The sequence below is a fragment of the Salarias fasciatus genome, chromosome 14 (genome assembly GCF_902148845.1).
Source record: "Salarias fasciatus chromosome 14, fSalaFa1.1, whole genome shotgun sequence".
NCBI classification, from domain to species: Eukaryota; Metazoa; Chordata; class Actinopteri; order Blenniiformes; family Blenniidae; genus Salarias; species Salarias fasciatus.
In genome coordinates this window covers 13,655,696-13,673,342 of record NC_043758.1, presented here as the reverse complement: position 1 = coordinate 13,673,342, position 17,647 = coordinate 13,655,696, and the positions used below count along the sequence as shown (strand labels likewise).

The window sequence follows — 17,647 nt, the reverse complement described above, 5'->3', positions numbered from 1 at the left end:
TGAAAACTATAGACTGGTGTACTCGAATACAGACATCAACAGATAGTCAATCATCAGACTGAGGAGGAACAGTGTGGAGCATTTACATACGCCCTGCTGTACTCATCTATCACAACTGTTAGAGGGGATGGGGGTGAAAATGTATTGTGTGTCGAGTGCATGAGCAGCTTCACTACAGCATTTTTTTTTACTTTTTCATTCTTTGCATGAGAGAAGATCAGAAAAGAAAAAAAGATGGCGCATGGAGCATAAACAGGACAAAGCACAAAAAAGACTAACGTATAAAGTACAACAACAACTTGTCAACCACACCATTTCAGCTTGATGACAATTGTCAGAACAGAGAACACCTTTATCATCTTCAATCTTTATAGCTTTTATTCTTCTGCTTCGATAACATTTTCCTTTATCTAATCATCTTCCGGACTGTCCTACCAGAACAATTTTCTTTATCTGCATTTACACACTGTGCAAACCTAATATCTTTAACCTTTCTTCTCCTCTGGAGCCCAGCCTGACCTCCCACCCGTCTTTGGTGCAAGTGGCTGACTGATGTGTCTCGAGTTGGGAGTTTCTCTTTCACACAAATACAGGCATTCACACAGTGAACTGCTTATAAAAAAAGGGGGGAAAGTGCTAACGTTAACCTAGCTATGCCTGCTTGCCTGTGATGGACAGACAAGTGTGGTGGAGGAGGCCAAGTGCTGCGGTGAACCTTGGAGCAAAAGCCTCAGTGCGCTCGCTTGCTTCATACGCGTGCGGCTGCGGGATGTGAGGCTCGTCGTTATTTTCCTGATTTTTCGCACAGGACTGGAGGCAACCGTCGGCAGGCTGCAGGTTACAGGCCCACTGCTTTGATCTCTTCCCCTCTTCTGCTTCTGTCTGCCTCATACACACACTGCTCAGCTGGTTTCGGTCAGCAGCCTCTCAGCAGTTAATGTCATATCAGGACCCAAAATAGCAGTGGAAAAAAGACCTTTCCCATCTGGACGAAGCATAGTTTATTAATATTTCAATTCAAGCTTTCCTCCTGGTGCCTGTCCTTTTGATTTCTGTAGTTTAAATGTTCCTTGTGTACAAATTGCATCAGGTAATAGCTATTTCTATTACCATATGGTTTATATAGAGTCTTGCTTCTCTTTTTAGAAATCGATTGTTGTGCGCTTGCATAACCTGGGCCGGTTTACAATGAGCAAGCTCATGTATTACTGTATTAATATCTTGAGATGGCCCAGGCTGTGTTAAAGCACCCCAGGGGTAAAAAAGAAGGGGTTGGGGTGGGATGGATAGATGTAGGGTCAGAGATGCAGCTGAATGTACACACCAGACTGTAATGAAGGAGGACATATGATATCGGCCTGAGGAGCACTGCTGGATCCATGCTTACCTAATGCTTTTAACACATTGAGCCATTTGACTCGTCTGTGAGCCAACTGGCCCAACAGCAAGCAAGGAGGTGTTTGTGTGTAGAAAAAGAAAAAAAAAGAAAGGCCGGGGGGTGGGGGGTGGGGTACTTCAGTACATCAACTTGTATATTGCTGAGTGTGTTGTGGGGAAAGTGTTGACCAAATGAATAAAGTGCAAATGCAGTCTAGCCTTGACAAAGAAAAAGAAACATTAAAAAACTAGGAGAACTGTAAGCGTTTAGGGGAAAATGAACATTTCCCTTCTGTAACTGTACATATCTGAATGTACATGTGGGTCAAAGAGGTGAAAATCCTCTGAGTTGTCAGATCTGTCAGCCGGCGTCTGATTAGGGGACACCCTGGGGTGGGTGGGGGTGGGGGTTGCTCTTGCTCTCATGTGATGAACGCACTGATCCAGGAAAAACTTGGCAGTTTGCAAAGTTTTCTGCATTTCCCTCTTTTCTTTGTCAACTTGTTTTGTGTTTTGTTTTTTAAATATTTCAGACATGAAATTCACACACAGTATGTAAAGAAAACAACTGCATCGGGGTTCTAATGAGTGAACTAATGTGCTCCTTTCTATACTCAATTAAATATAACATGAAAATATGGAGTACATAAACACCAGATCAAGCCGTCGTATGATGACATTAACATGCATTGCCTCAAGGTTCAGACTTCTCTGAATTGTTGCTTTGGACCAAGTTTGCACAAGTTGATGTGAACCTCACATAGACGTCTTTATGTGTCTATCTGATTCAAATATATCTGTAGCTACTATGATAATGAGGCAGGCATCAAATTCCAAGCATTAATGCTCAATACCCACAGGATTACAGGTATTGAAATCTAACCGCTGCAGAGGCTGTCCCGTCAACAGAACTTGGTGCTTTGGGGCGAGCAAAGTGTGAGCATAGCACTACAAGGTAATAAGGGAATAAAAAAAACTTGAAACTGAGCACTATGCCCACAAACTAGAAAGGAAAACAATGAATGAAGATAGGTTCACCCTAAATTAAATATGAAATAAAGAAAAGCCTTTTACAACCCCACTTCATTGATTCTTTCTTACAGAACTGATCTCACAAAGTTTAAGCTAGGGTTTTCTCATAGTTTACCCACTTTTTCTGTAGTTTCAAGCTGTGGTAACACTAAAGCAAGAGCAGAGAAAATAGCGTGTTTCATAATAATGTAGGCAAACAGTCAAAGTGCAGTATATTCACAAAAAGAGGCAATTTGCTCGATGTTGTGATTATCTTACTAAGTTTAGATTCATCTGTTTAAGATTGTAAGAAGAGGCATGTCAACATTCTGAGTACATTACTTCTCTTCAGTTTCACAACATAAAGCCACGCTGGTGTTGTCAGATTTTAAAAGGCTGGGAGAGTAGTAATAAAGAGAGGAGGGGGTGAGAACTGATTATTACAAGAAGAGGAGAGATGGGAAAGACAGAGAAAGGGAGAGCAGCAGGGGGAGGTGAATCAGTCAGTGGCAGTGGATTTGGCAACTGGTTTTACTGCAGCCCAAAGGGGTGGAACTCTGCTGGATACTTGAGAATAGTACCGAACAAGGCTGGAAGGGCTGGAAAGAGATTTAATATTAGAGTCACTATAGACTTAGAAGAAAAAATATAAAGACATACACATGCGTGTATGAGATACACACATTAAAAAAAAAAAAAGACCTAAATGTAGATTTACATGTGGGAGGCGAGACTCAGCCTTCATCAAGCTGGAGTCCACTGTGGCCATTGCATCCTGCCTGTCCATAATGGGCAGCTTTGTGGTCAGTGAGAAGGTGGCAGACATGACGTGTAGCTCTGAGTTGATGTCTGGGGGGGGGGGGGGGGGGGGTGTGTGGATACCCCCTCAGACTTCGAATGAGCTTAAACAAACACACCAAATGCATGTCACAGCAATGCATGACTGTACATGTACGATTCAGTATACACTGCAGTGCATGCAAAAACACATGCCCACACATGTACTCACCTAACAGTGCGACTTATATGTGTATTTATATGACTTAGATGCATGAAAGAACAACAAAAACAGCAGTCTTAGCACTTGTGATGATAATTTTGCACACCAACAAAGCACCTACACATCTAGTGTGTTTAGTTTAACGACCACACTGGAACAGTGCTGTCTATCAGACATGCCACATTGGTTTAACTCTTCAAGTTGGCAGACCTTAATGAAGACAGCAGGCAACCTTTGGGCCCCAAAAAATAAAACGGACAGTAGCCCACACATACGTATGCACACACTGAAAGAAAAAGCAGTCAGTTAATCTACCGACGTGCAGCCTCTCTAAGGAGTGTGCTCACACTCCTCCTCCACTCCTCCTTCTCCCCACTCGCTCTACATTTCTCGACATATGTTTACCATTAAGACTGGCAGGTGTTGTAAGCCTGCCCCTTCTCTCTATTGTTACCCTACCGCTGCAGCCAACATGGGGACGCCTGCAAAAGTTAAGGTAAAAAAACAGTTTGACGGCAAAAGCAATTGTACTCAAGAAATGCTCAAATTAAAATACAAACTTGTTATCCTCTGCCTGTTTTCCTGTAAATACTCCTTTCTGAATGCTAGCCTTTACTTTTTTTTTCCACTTATTTTATTCTATTACTTCTTTTTCTTAATGCCTCACAAAGTGATGATGATCTACTGTACTTGTTCAGGGTCAAATACCTCTATCCTGTATGGTTGAAAAAATAGTGGTGGAAGCAGTTAATTTTGCTTAAAATTAAGCAAATTTACAATGTTTTCAAATAGGGACAATGTTTCGAAAAAAGACACCATATGATAATACCAAAGTAACAAAAGGGATTCACAATTGCATGTGAAAATTGAGTATTTAGATGTGTTGCCAAAATAGGAGTATTTTATAGAGAAATTTAAGACTACTAGTAGTCCATCATTTCAGTGATATTAAATATTCTTGATTAGTTGGATCTGGACAAGGTAACACTTGCATGGTGGAGGAAATAAGTGGAAACTGAAGACAACTAAAAAGCACACGGCGCACAGGGTAAATCATGAACATGACAAAGGTAAAAAAAACCCAGCTTAAACTGAGATAATGAAAAAAAAAATTTGTTACACTGATTTACCTCTTATCCTTCTCTATCTTATCTGTATGACCTGAAAAACTGCCCTGGTCTCCATGGCTATGGGGAGTGAGAGTGGGGGTGGGAGGGGGTGGAGCTTGGTCCAGGGAAAGGGTTAATGACACATGTCTGGACTAATGGCTCCCAGTGGAGCTATCTGCTGATTCAGCCCCATTACTTCACAAGCATTAAATATGTCTGCCATGACCGCGCTCTGCTCTCCCCCAGTCCTAATGCAAGTCAACAACATGCTAATCAGAAGGGGGGGGGGGGGCATGAGGTTTCCAGACTTTCTGTGCTTTTCTGGACACTCTGAACACACTAAGATAAACATCTCCAAACATTTTATAGCAGACATTAGTGTTAATGGATCCAACTAAACCTGTGACTGTACTAATACTAGTATTTTATGGAGTGTCATCAATTTTTACTTTTAATTTAAACACGTAATGTATTGTATACTGTTCGTAAGATTTCTTACACTGAAATGATTATTGGTAAAGATATCTTTAATAAAGCAGTAAAGCTGCTACATACTGTTACATGAAACTACAATCTGGAGAAACTATGATGTGCTGTGCGTCATCTGAAACACTAGTTTTGGAGCAACATGATTCTACTTTTAATGGTAACATGACAGCGACCAGGAATGTGGAATAAACTTCCCTAACTGAACAAAAACATGGAAAAGCATGAAGCTGGACCAATGAACAAAAGACAACTGCAGTAGAAAGAGACAGTTTGATAAACATTTCTAAATGTGACATTTAAATCTTGCCATCAGTGGTAAAATTAATGATTTACCTCTTCAATACATAAGAGATATTACCACAAAACCCCAAGTTGTTCCAAGAACTTTCTGTACAGTTTGCGCACAGCTGAAAAGAGGACTATCTCCTCCGTCAGTTTAACACTGTGCTAGTGAGCGAGTGGGAGCCGACCTAGTCCAGGGTTAACAGTCTTACATAAATCAGAACAGATGGCAGACTCTCGGTAAAGCCAGCTGGCTTTAGTTAGCCTGTGCGTCTATGTTCAGGACAGGACCTGGCACTGCAGGTACAGAGAGGAACTCCCTGCATAAAACACAACACATCTTAGTGTAATGGACACTGCACATGTATGCACACGGCTCTACCTACAAACAAACACAGAGCGTGTGTCCACGTGTGTGACAACAATAACAGAATTAACTCTTTAGTCGCAAAGTGTGAAACATGGAAAAACATTCAAAAGTGAAATGAAAAATAAAGCCGTTCACTAAGAGAGGAATCAAGAAGGTCGTTTTGGATGAGAGCTCATCAATCTCTGAGCAGATTAGGAGACCTTGTAAATGTCTGTTTGCAGTGACCCTTCTGGGGGTGGAGGGGGGGTTTACTGTTAGGATAAGGACAAGCTGGGACTACGTCCAGGTCCCAATGTGTGAGAACTGGCTCGGTTCATTTCAAAAATGAATTTAAAAAGAAAAAAAACTAAGTCATCATCGGCCCTTCCCTTGAGAAAATGCTGTCATTGTGAACAGGAGAACCTGAAAATGGATCCTCAGGTTTGACTGTGAAGTCACAATCTAAATGCAGCATCAACTGTCCGTGTAACTCGAAGCTATTTCAATCTGTACTTCATTATCTCACAAATCCATATTTTAAAAGCAAATTTCTTTCATGTGAAACCACACATTAGTTAATAAGTCTAATTCATAACTGGAGCCTATTATGCAGAGTTTTCTTTTGCTCAAAGTTGTGCTTTCATTTTCGCTTTCTTTTTCCACCGAACATTGTATAATTTAAGAAAAATCAATCACACTTCTTATTAGAATTGCACAGCTACAGCTTGTAATAGAACACAGTATCAACATACGCTCGGCACATTTGCCAAAATATACTGTGCGGTGCCTTGCATTATAACCCCATTTAGATTTCCTGACTCTGCTATACAGCTATTGTATAATCCCATCTGTAAACACAGGCTGGTGTAAAAGGCTCTACAAATCTCTGCATTGAAATACTCATTTGGCACAGCCACAGTGATACAGAGGCTGGGCTTGAGATGAGACCGGAGTGGTATAAGTTGAAGCTTTGGCAGCGCACGGGGAAATGGAGAGAGAGGGGGAGAGAGAGAGAGAGAGAGAGAGAGAGAGAGAGAGAGTAATGATCTACACATGGTTTCATACTGGAGCCTCAACATAGTAACCATAGACACATGCTGGGGCCTCCTGGGACTCATCAGCAGGACACAGCTGTGAGCTGGACAGCAGAATTCTATTAGCACCAACTATGCACATATGCACTTGCAAACGTGCACACACACCCACACATACACACACTTACACAGGTAATTTGGGACTTCAATGTATTTTGGCATGCTACAAATAGCATAGCACGTAAAACTACAACAGGACTGATTGCGAGTCACGAGTATACTGGATTACTTCATTCATCTGAAGCGATGAAGGATTTGGAAAAAGCATCAAAAGAGAGGAAACAACTATTCTAGTCCCCACAGAAACTGTTTCGTCGAGCCTGAAATCCAATTCACGTGCTTCTGAATAAACTGTTGATAAGAACTTGGGCTACAAAAGACCGTAAACCTGTGATTTACATCCATCGAGGTCTTAAGATGGGTCATGTTTCACATCAACAAATAAAGAAAAACAAAAACATAAAACATTTAAAGAGGCTTTAAAACTACATTAAATTATCATTTAAATTTAAAGAGCATTTTTGTTTCAAAAATCAACACTATGTCTTTGATGGACTTGCAAACCTTTGCACTCTCAGCAGTCTAAGATCGGGGTATTTTAAACAAACTGTATTAGGTACTGTGTATGTATATATCCTTCTGCAGAAGCTGCATCAAATATTAACTAAGCATTCAGCAGGATACGTGAATTAGATATTAATAATGTAAAACGGAGCAATTCATGTGCAGAAAAAGAAGTTGCTGAAGTGTAGTTATGACTAATTTAAGGATTAACTTTTATTTACTGAAAGCTTTGATTGAAATCTTATTCAAAACTGTTTATTTTTTTGTAATGTAATTTCGATTACTACTGACATTAAGAAAAACACCGCATCCACATTTAAAAGGCAATATGTGAGTCATACACATCAAAAATCAATTCCAACTTGATGCACCATGGTAATAACAATAAGTCCATTAAAATGTCATCCCCACAGTTTGGCTACTTTGAATAATTTCCTATATAAGGAATACACATGAGCACAGAGATGTTTCTCCAGAACAGTTCAAACACAAAATTAGCTATAAAGTAACAAGAACATCAGATTCCTGTGGAGGTAAACCTAGATAAGAAACTCCAACAAATAACGGATCCAGTCAATAAGTTAGTCCGTGTCAAAGCATAGAACCATTCTGATCTCAGTGCAAGCCAGCAGAAAGGAGGAGGAAACCTGGGTTTCTGCCAAAATGAAACCCTTTCAAATCATCCTCTTTTGGACCGAGGTCCGCTGCCTCCAGCCCAGCCCAAGTTCTCAATAACAGCCCGTAATGAACTCTGGGCTGGCAGTAAAGCTCAGAGTGATACCCCAGTTCCACACATGCTCGGCGTTCTCTTATTTGTGTGAACAACCCGGGCCCTTTATTTGCTCCCTGCCTTCGTCACCAAGAATCACCCTCCGCTCCTTCGACGAGCTTATCCCTCTTTGCGCTCTTTCTTCTTCTTTCTCTCTCGGAGTGTGACATGTTTGTCTAGCTTGTGGAGGTAGTGATTTAGTGCTGCGAAGAATGATGACTCTGCCAGAGGGGCTGGCAGGGCACTGTCTCACTGTCATACTCGTACTCCAGCTGTGGGGGGAGGGAGGGGAGGGAAGGGAAGGGAAGAAGCTGAGAAATAAAGAAAAAAAAAAAAGAAAAAGAAAAAGAGAGCGAGAGAGAGAGAGAGAGAGTGCAAGACTTGAGGGAAAGAGAAACCACCATCTTTTATGGAGACCAATCCTCCAAGCCTCACTGCCTAGGCCAACTTTAAGGGATATATTGGACAGTTCCACACTACCCCACCCCCATCCCTCCAACTGCTCTCTTTTCTCAGCTCTTTTTCATACTCCCCTCCTTTTTGGTTTCCAACAAGGCAAGCCTTTAGCCGAACTCTAGAGAGGTGTAAAAGTAATACCATGTCAACAAGTGCCTTCTACTCTCACCCACTTCACACACACACACGCGCGCGCGCACACACACACGTGCACGCGGGCACACACACACAGAAAGATTGGGGTCAATCATCTGCAAGATGGACCTCAGTATACACTGTTCCAGAGAGTGTGCCAGAATGAGTTCAGCAACACAAAAAAACCAAAGCCCGATCCGCACAAAGGAGCCCGAACACAAAGGAGAAACATTTATTCTCTCAATCTGCTGGGGCAACTAATGAGCTCCTTGGGATGACGATTAAGTCCACATGCAAGTCTAACAGCCTTGCGCTTTTGGCACAATGTCTTTCATCGGGATGGGCAACCAGGTCAAAAATGCATTAAAATGGACGAGGTGAAATGACTCCGGTGAAAACAACAATAAATGGTGCAAGAAGAGTGGGACAGATCCAGCTGCCCTTTTTCAGAGCTGCTCTCTTTTTCGCCAGTTCACAATGTTCGGAGGGAGCTTTCTGTTCTTACTACAGCAGGAGAACAGAGAGGAAGAGTGTGGGGAGCAAGAAATAGCATGCAAAAGCACAGATTTGTAAGGGGAGGGAGGGCAGTAGGGGTAAAGCAAGCAGAGGGAGGGAGTGAGGGAGGGAGAAAGAAAGAGAGTTAGAGTGAAACAGCCCTACCCAGTTGCCTGGGGAGAAAACTGCTCTGCTGCTGACTCAGGACTCTCTTTGTTTGACAATGCTCCCTCGCTCTCTCTCTCTCTCTCTCTCGCTCTCTCTCTGACACACTCACATTCTCAAACTTACTTGTCTTTTTTTAAACACTCAGTCACCGTCTTTTTGAATGTGCACATGCTCTTTCTTTGTCAGACCTGTGCCAAAAGTTGTATCATGTGTTTGTCGACCCCCTGTCCTCTGTGTGGGTGCCTGTCTCTGCCACCTCTGCTGTGTAAATGATTCTGTACCGAGCAACCCCTTCTCTCATGTGACGAAAACGGATAAAAGCGGCTTGCGCTCCAATAAATGCACAGCGGTTTCTATGGCTATTTCATGCTTTGCGATCAGAACGTTCAGCCTTTGAATTCTTTTCTCCACTGGTAATTTCCAAGTTCGTTAGCAGCCAGAAAGAGGACCACAGCTCCAATACAAAATAATAAGATGAGGAAACTCTCAGTCTGGCATTTAGGAAGACGGTAATGTGTCACAGTGGATGAAGGTCTAATGCCAAAGAAAGAATAAAGACAGCAATAAGAGTGGAGGACCAACGGACAGTGAAGAGCAATACACTCTCTGAGAGAAAAATAATGGCTGGCAGCTTTAAGGATGTCAGACAAAGATCCTATAGAGACTGAGCCTGCAGTTAAAGAGGGAATGGATGAGAAAGTAGCAGAGGCAGACGAGAGCGACGGTGATTCCAGCTAAACATGGACCCGATCCAAAAGTGGCAATGCTGAGCAAGGCCCTAAAGGGACTCCTGGACTCACTGAGAAAAAAAGGAAGCAAAGAGGGCCTTGGGGAAGGCACACGGGGAAGAGAGCCAAGAGGGGGAGCGCTGATAAGCACAAGGTAGTCCAAAGAACCCAGCAGCAGACGAAAGAAAGATAGGGAGGGATTCTAATTTATTCTCCACATAGGAGATCGCCTTCATTAAAAAGCAAACATGCTTCTATGTCAAAGGCAATATGAAAAATATTATGTGGCCTAATCTCCGCCAAGTGGACATATAAAGTAAAAAAGCTTGTTTTCCTCCGCTAATGTCTCTTGATGATGACAGAAGTTACAATTTCTCCTCAGATATACACAAACTTGTCAAAATACAATACTTAATAAAATGTAGGCGTGTCACTGAACAACAAAACAAATTTCCATCAATTATTGAAACAAAAAGGTACCCATCTCAGTGTACTGGAAGCTGTCACTGTGGTTGAAGACATTTGAAGCTTCTAAGCACCTAAAAATCATCTAAAACTTTAATCACCTCTCTGCCTGCAGTTCATGATAATCTCTCATTGTGGACATCCATCCTGATGAGACAGATTTCCGCTCTCTCCAAAAGGCTTTCGGTTAGATTTAGGTCAGCTCTTGTTGCTGGTCAGTTTCAAACACACCGTTTCTTTCTTTTTTTTTTTTAAGCGTTCCTTTGTGCTGGCGGATGTGTGATTGCGTTGGAGACTGAAAGGCTTAACAACTTTACCTTGCACCTAGTTTTGAACAAGTGGAAAAACATTTCTTTCAAAAATGAATGAATAATCTTCAGGTTACATCACCATTCTGAAACATTTCGCCAGAAGTACAAAAGGCGAAAAAATGGCAACGTCCTGAGAGTCCAATCACCATGTTTTACAAAGTCTCCAGCCTGTCTTCCCCAGTTCATCTCTCCCTGTGATTGACCCGAAGAAAGACTGTGGAGTTTCCTCTTGTCACATAATGCTATTTCAAAAAGACAGTGGCATACTGATGTAAAAATCCGTGGAAACATTAATGTCTGCATTTCTATGTGTTTCTTTCGGTGTCATAGGGCCCTTACTGTGTGATACAGATAAAAAAAAAAAAAAAAAAAAACACTTCAGGCTGATGCAGCACAGGGCTTGAAGTCTTTAGATGTCCTGTGTGGTGCTCATTCAAGGATTCACAACAACTTTCACAAAGATGATTCATCAAGTTTCTTGATAGCAGTGTCTCCAGGAGGCATCTGAGCAATTTCATCAAGTTGAAACAACTTGATAACTTTACAAATTGGTTGAAACAGGGAGTTCAAGACCTGTGGCAATCTTTCCAAGGTTTCTTTGATGAAAATACTGCTGAAACTTTAATAATTCTGTCTTTACCACTGTAAAAATTATATTAAATCATGCAATTAAACCACAATATTTTGGAAAATATAATCCTGACGACGTCGAAGTAGGCTTGAAGATTTAATTTGATCATCACCAAATGGGAGTCAGTAATTTCAAGATTTTGACATTTCGTGTTTCTACTATAGTTGAATACTTTATTTGGAAGTGGTAACTCAAACTCCTACCATCTTCTTGACAATTAACCTGTTCGTAGCTCATTTTTCAGTCGGTCAGCTGATCAAGAACGACTGCGATTGCTGGATAGCTGTGTGTTTGTCAGCTGCTCTTGTCAGGAACGTTGAATTCATTTGCTTCCAACATGGCAAGGACCCGCGCACACACGTACATTGTGATAGCGATGCTCAAAAGATATATTGCATAAATATAAATAAAATAAATACTAAAAATACATTAGGATACGTGTGTTTTTTGAAAAATATGAAAGTAAAAAAAAAAGCATAGCAATATAATATGCAGGGACTTGAGTGACAAAACTAAGCAGCTATTATAGTTATGTATGGGGGCATGGCTATCCAGTGGAGAAAGGAAAAAAAAAGTGTACAGGAGAGAAGGGGGAGAGTGGGCGGGGAGAAAGAAGCGAGAGGGTGCTTGCCTGGCACAATGAGTCCTACTTGTTAGCCAGTGACAGTGTCAGGGATCGTGACAGGGTCCAGACGCTAGACACCAGCTGCAGCGCCTCGTAAATAGACTGCTGTCTCGCAGGCACATTTGCACGGCAATGGCTGCGCACACGCACACAGACACACACACACACACACACACACACACACACACACTCTCTCTCTGAGGCATGTGGGCACATGCACGTACTATGGTAGGCACACAGACAGACACTGACTTATTGTGTCTCCCAAATCTTGTAAAAGGGACAGTGAACCTCTTTGTGTCTTGTGTGTGAGGTTAAACCTCGTGTAAAAAAGAAAACGTGCTGCACACACAAAACGGCAAACTCAACAGAAGTGTAACTATCACACTCGATGATGTATCAAAATTCAGTAATGCAGTTAATTAAAAAGCTAAATGTTGCCGATTGATAGAGAAAAAAAAAACAGTAAAAAACTTTGCGAGCAGTGTCAATTGCCAAAACTCCTAGAGTAGTTTTACCATTAATTTTGTGTAGATGGACGATTTCCAAATGTGTGCGATAAAATGACATAATGATAAAGCGTGGAGGGAAGGAAGAAAAAGGGTAGGAGGGAGTTGAAAGTTTAGGATGAGAAGAGAGCCCAGTTGGACTGGGGGTGAAGGGGTTAAACACGCGGGACTGATCCTGCTGAGCCAGCAGCAATATGTTAAAGTGCAAGGTTTCATTGTAGCAGATACAGAATGAAACTCCTTCCCATTAGTCACGCTAGTAACTGAAAAGACTCTTCACACTGCTTAACCCTTACTGCACCACAAACAAACCACAGCCCCGGCACAGGTGAAGCACTTTCTAAATGATTTCTGTGTGTGTTTGCAAATTAACATGCCCAATTATCTTTTTTAAAAAATATATATTGAAGGGAACAAGTGTGGACATGTGCTCAAAGTGACCCCCTCCCTAAATGAACATAATGACTGCGTCTGAAAGCAACTCAGATGGAGTGACCTTTGAGGAAGATTTTCACTTTCTGAACTCTCGTTTTCTCTGTTTCTCCTTCTCCCCTCCACCTCTTGAGCAAGCCTCCCACACCACGCTACAGTACACACTGTCTCAGAGGGGCTTAGGGAGGAGAAGGCGAGCATACCCTTCCTCCCATCGCAGCAGGGCAGAACCATAATCATCATAATTATCATCATCATCACGCTGCCTTAACCAAGACACGCCACAGCAAAGCAAGTGGTGCAACGATGAAACAATGGAACAAAGCGACCACATAAACAAACCCATAATGGGAGGACGTAAGGTGAATCGGGTCATTCCAAAAAATAAAGGCGCAAGTTGTGCTCAGTTCTGACTGTTGCAGCTTTAATCGCACAATATTTTGCATTTTTGTTTACTCGAAGAAAATTGATACAGGCTGGGTTCATGTGAACGATTTCATAATCTTTACAGCGGTCAACAGGCCATTCTCTAAAAACTCCTTAAATCTGTGCTTACAAATACACAAAATAATAAGGGACAAATTTCTACTTGCAAATTGCAACAACACCCTTTTGAAACACACATATAAAACACACACCTTACCCCTCTGTGGATATGTGTTGGCTGTGACCTCTTCTCAGCCCATTTGTTGTACTGCACCAGCAAAAAAGACATTTGATCCTAATTGAATCAAAATGGAGCATGAAATGTCTGGTGATCAGGACACAAGAAAAAAAAAAACCCGGCCCAGCATGTTTGTTTTGATTAGGGCAAACACTGACATTTCTACGTAAACTCAAATGAGTCCCGAAGGTCCCGCGAGGGAACTAGTAAAATTATTTCTTGCCAAACACTCAGCAGTAATAAAACAACAATTACCATCATTCAGTTCATCATTCTCTCATTTCCCCTCTCATTACTGCTGTAACCATCAGCACCAGGTAACAAAAACACGAGGCATGTGGCTTAATGTGATTCACAGAGATGAGCCACAGCATATAAACCAAGCTGCACTGAAAAAAAAAAAAAAAAGAAGAAGTGTAGCACATTGGATGTTATTAAGTATGGATTAAGGTACTTGAATGATTCCAAAATATAGAGGTTATATTGGTAGGTACACATAACAAAGACATTACACAAAACAGGAGCTCGCAGAATGTGGAAAGTGCTGGGCCTCAGTGCTCTGCAGTCGCACTGCTCCTGCCAGGGCTGTCAGCAACAGCTGCTTATAACTGAGGTCAGGTTGATTTTCTGAAGTGCTACTTCAGTATTTCAGGGACAGACTAATGTCTAGTTTCTAGTTTCTGTCTCTAAAAGGGCAAAAGTTTCTACTCAACTGTCTTAATATGAGACAAACAATGCTCGGGTCTTAAAATGTATATTTTATTTCATCTACTTAAAACACAGTAAATATTTGGAATCTATTCATCTAAATGGACATATTTGAGCTTTATTTTCTGTCTGCTTTATTCCAAAGGGGATCACGCCACTCTGAAACCTGTAGTCACCAACAGATGGGGCCATCCTGGATAAGTCACCAGTCTACAACGAGGCATACAATCACCTACAAACACATCTGCATCTTGAGACAAGTTAGCATCAAGGCCATTGCCCATCGAGCGAGCATGTCTTTGGATTGCAGGTGGGAGAACGAGAGAGAGAGAGAGAGAGAGAGAGAGAGAGAGAGAGAAGAAAGAGAGAGAGAGAGAGAGAGAGAGAGAGAGAGAGAGAGAGAGAGAGAGAGAGAGAGAGAGAGAGAGAGAACATGAAAACTCCATGCAGAAAAGGCCTTGTCAGTGTCAGTCAGCAGGTTTGAACCATTCTCATTCAGGCAACAGTGCAAACTTGTGTACCGCCTTTACACCAGGAAGTGATATGTTTCAGTGAAGTGGTGCTCACCGATGTCAAAAAGCTTCCTATATCTTTGGCACAGCCACTAAAAAAATCACCTCAACAATTTGATTCCTCAGTCACTGAGGTGTGTTCTTTCCATGTAATGACAGTTGGATTAAGGGCTGTGTGTTGGTGTGGTGGTGAGCCCTGGTTTCAGTCTTGGGGGCTTTTCTGTGTGGAGTTTGTCTGTTATCCCTGTGTGTGGTTCTCACTGATTGGACTGATTACCAGGATGCCCACTGTCAATTGGGATCTATTCCCCTGTGAATCAAGAGTTGGATAAAGTGGCACAGAAGACAGAAAGACGATGAATCAAGCAGTGAATCTGACTTTATGCATGTAGCTAATTGTGGAGGTCACAATGTTTGAGTTGATATGATGGTAGAGGAGACCCTCAGTTTAAAAATAAGGAAGTGATAGATAATATCAGGGTGTCACTTACTCCTGTCTTGTCACAGAGCCGCAGGGTGTTGAAGGAGCCCATGGCAAACACCTCTCCATCAGGAGACCAGGACAAAGAGGTGACGGGGTAGTCGTGAGACGAGGAGGAGTGAAGCAGGCGGCCAAAGCTGTCCCATACCTGGTGGAGAAGAGCGCAGATGAAAGCACAACGCAACATTTTCTGACTTCAACAAGTTTGCAAAAAACAAAGCCACAAACCTTATATTTGCAGTCCTCTCCACCTGAAAGGATGAGGTCATTGACTGAGTTCCAGTCCACTTTTAAAACCACCCCATCGTGAGCCTTCCACTAGAGCATCCAAAGAAAACAACAAGAGAGCAACACAAACAATTTAACAACGCAATCAGATCATAATCAAGATATAACTTTCAGTGTTGCTTAACAGAAGAAAAAGTAATACACTCTTTGATTTTTAGAGTCGAAAGCATAGAAAAACAATGAGAGCCATGATAAACAATAAAAACAGACGGCAGATGGCACAGACTCAGCCTCACACTGTCTGCAAATAACAAATGTGTAAATGAATTACCGAAACGAACTGACCCCAAGCTGGACAAACGGAGCATAGATAACTAGAAACACTCATTGGTGTACAAAATGCAACTGGAGAACAAATGATTTTGTCATGAAAGCGCATTGAAATTCATTAGGAAATCCAGTAGGCAGATGAAACCTTGTATTTCGCGGCTGGAGACCTTATTTTCTTAGGTTGTCTCTTTGTCGTGTTCATATAATTGTGACATACAAAGAAAACATTCAGTGAATTTGATACCAAGTTCACAGAGGCTCCACAGAACACATTTGTGACCGCGGCTCAAAAATCGACTAATTGTGGAAAAATTTCAGCACAAATGTCTGATGAAGCGAATTTCAAGGTGGTAGCAGGGGCCTTGGGTTTAGTGCTGTGAGCCAGTGACAGAAAGTTGGGGGTTCAAACCCCACTGAGGGTTGGCTCGGGAAGGGCATCCAGCATACATTTTGTGCCAAGTTACACATGCAGATCACTATTCACTCTGGCAAGCCCAGAGGAGAGCAGGCAAAAGACAATCACGGTCATCGTTTAACGGAACAAATTTTATATTTAAAAAGTGAAAGTAACTGAACAATGCCATAATACTGTTGTGAATCAACACATAATTTTACTGAATTATACTCAAAGTGACACTTGACTTGAAGCAGTGACTATAGAGGTTTAAAAACTGCGTGTGAAGTTTCCGATTCTGAAGCTGTTCGGCTCCAACGTCCACATTTGAAGAGTATTTGAAGTGTTGGTTCTGACAGATGTCACACAGCAGGAAAGGCTCTGTCTTCAAAGCCATAAAGCTAAATTACAACCTCAAGCGAAACAGACATCGTGCAGTGAAGTCAGAGTGATGCAGCACATGAAACCATCTGAAGTCGGTGGTTAATCTGAGGGTCTGCCTGGACGCTTTTCCTGCCAATACTAGTGGTCACAGGATTGAACATGTCACCTCCTTCAACTCTTTACTGATGGAAAAAAGGAAGTATGATGATAATAAGAACCACATGCAAAACCCATAATTTGGGGTTCTATAAAACTTTATCTCGAATAAATATCCAAATTAATATGCACAGCGATAGCCAGCAAGAGACACGTAATTATCTTAAGGGTCACATGATTTGTAAAAAAAAAAAAAAAAAGTGAAACATTTGACCTATGGTTGTTTTGTTGTGTTTTGATTTTATTTTGGGAGACGTGTATCAAAGAAAGACTTTGTTGACATAACACATTTTGTTCCCAGACTTATTTTATTGGTTTAATCTTAAAAGCAGATGGATACCTGTACAACTTTGGCACTGGGCTGCAGAGGTTTGATGATCAGCTGTCTTCCGGAGGTGTAGAGGATCCTGTCTGAGTTGGGACCCCAGGCCACAGAATAAACTGGGGACCCTAGAAATAAAAAAAACAAATATGTGCAAATTGCTGTGGAAAATTAGGATTTTTTTTTTTTTTTTGATATAGTGATTGGAATCTTACTCATGAAAGAATGTGTCTCGCTCCCTAGCAAACTTCAGCCTGCTGTGAACAACGGCTACAGAATATAACGGAGCTAATGTGTCCTCTGGCAGGGTATCAAATTCCCTGAGAGATCTCACCTCATTCAGCCTATGTAGCAGCACTGTGCCTACAGGAAAACCAGCTGAGAAAATCAGTCTAACTTCTACAGGATAAGCACAAATGTGTGTGTTGAGTTGTGGCTGCGCGTGTGTGGAGGGGAGGGGGCCTGACAT

The 17,647-nt window shown here is 41.8% G+C and overlaps 1 protein-coding gene across 2 annotated transcripts in view; it reads right to left on the bottom strand.

The window, feature by feature from the left end:
- Positions 1-17,647, bottom strand: part of ift80 (intraflagellar transport 80 homolog (Chlamydomonas)) — a 33,402-nt gene that overhangs the window by 11,308 nt on the left and 4,447 nt on the right. For both annotated transcript variants that reach the window (XM_030108989.1, XM_030108990.1), the window contains exons 6-8: positions 17,197-17,306; positions 15,593-15,682; positions 15,375-15,512 (exon numbers count right to left, since the gene is read on the bottom strand). In XM_030108989.1, the coding sequence (XP_029964849.1) occupies positions 15,375-15,512; positions 15,593-15,682; positions 17,197-17,306 (338 nt within the window). The remainder of the gene's footprint in view (positions 1-15,374; positions 15,513-15,592; positions 15,683-17,196; positions 17,307-17,647) is intronic.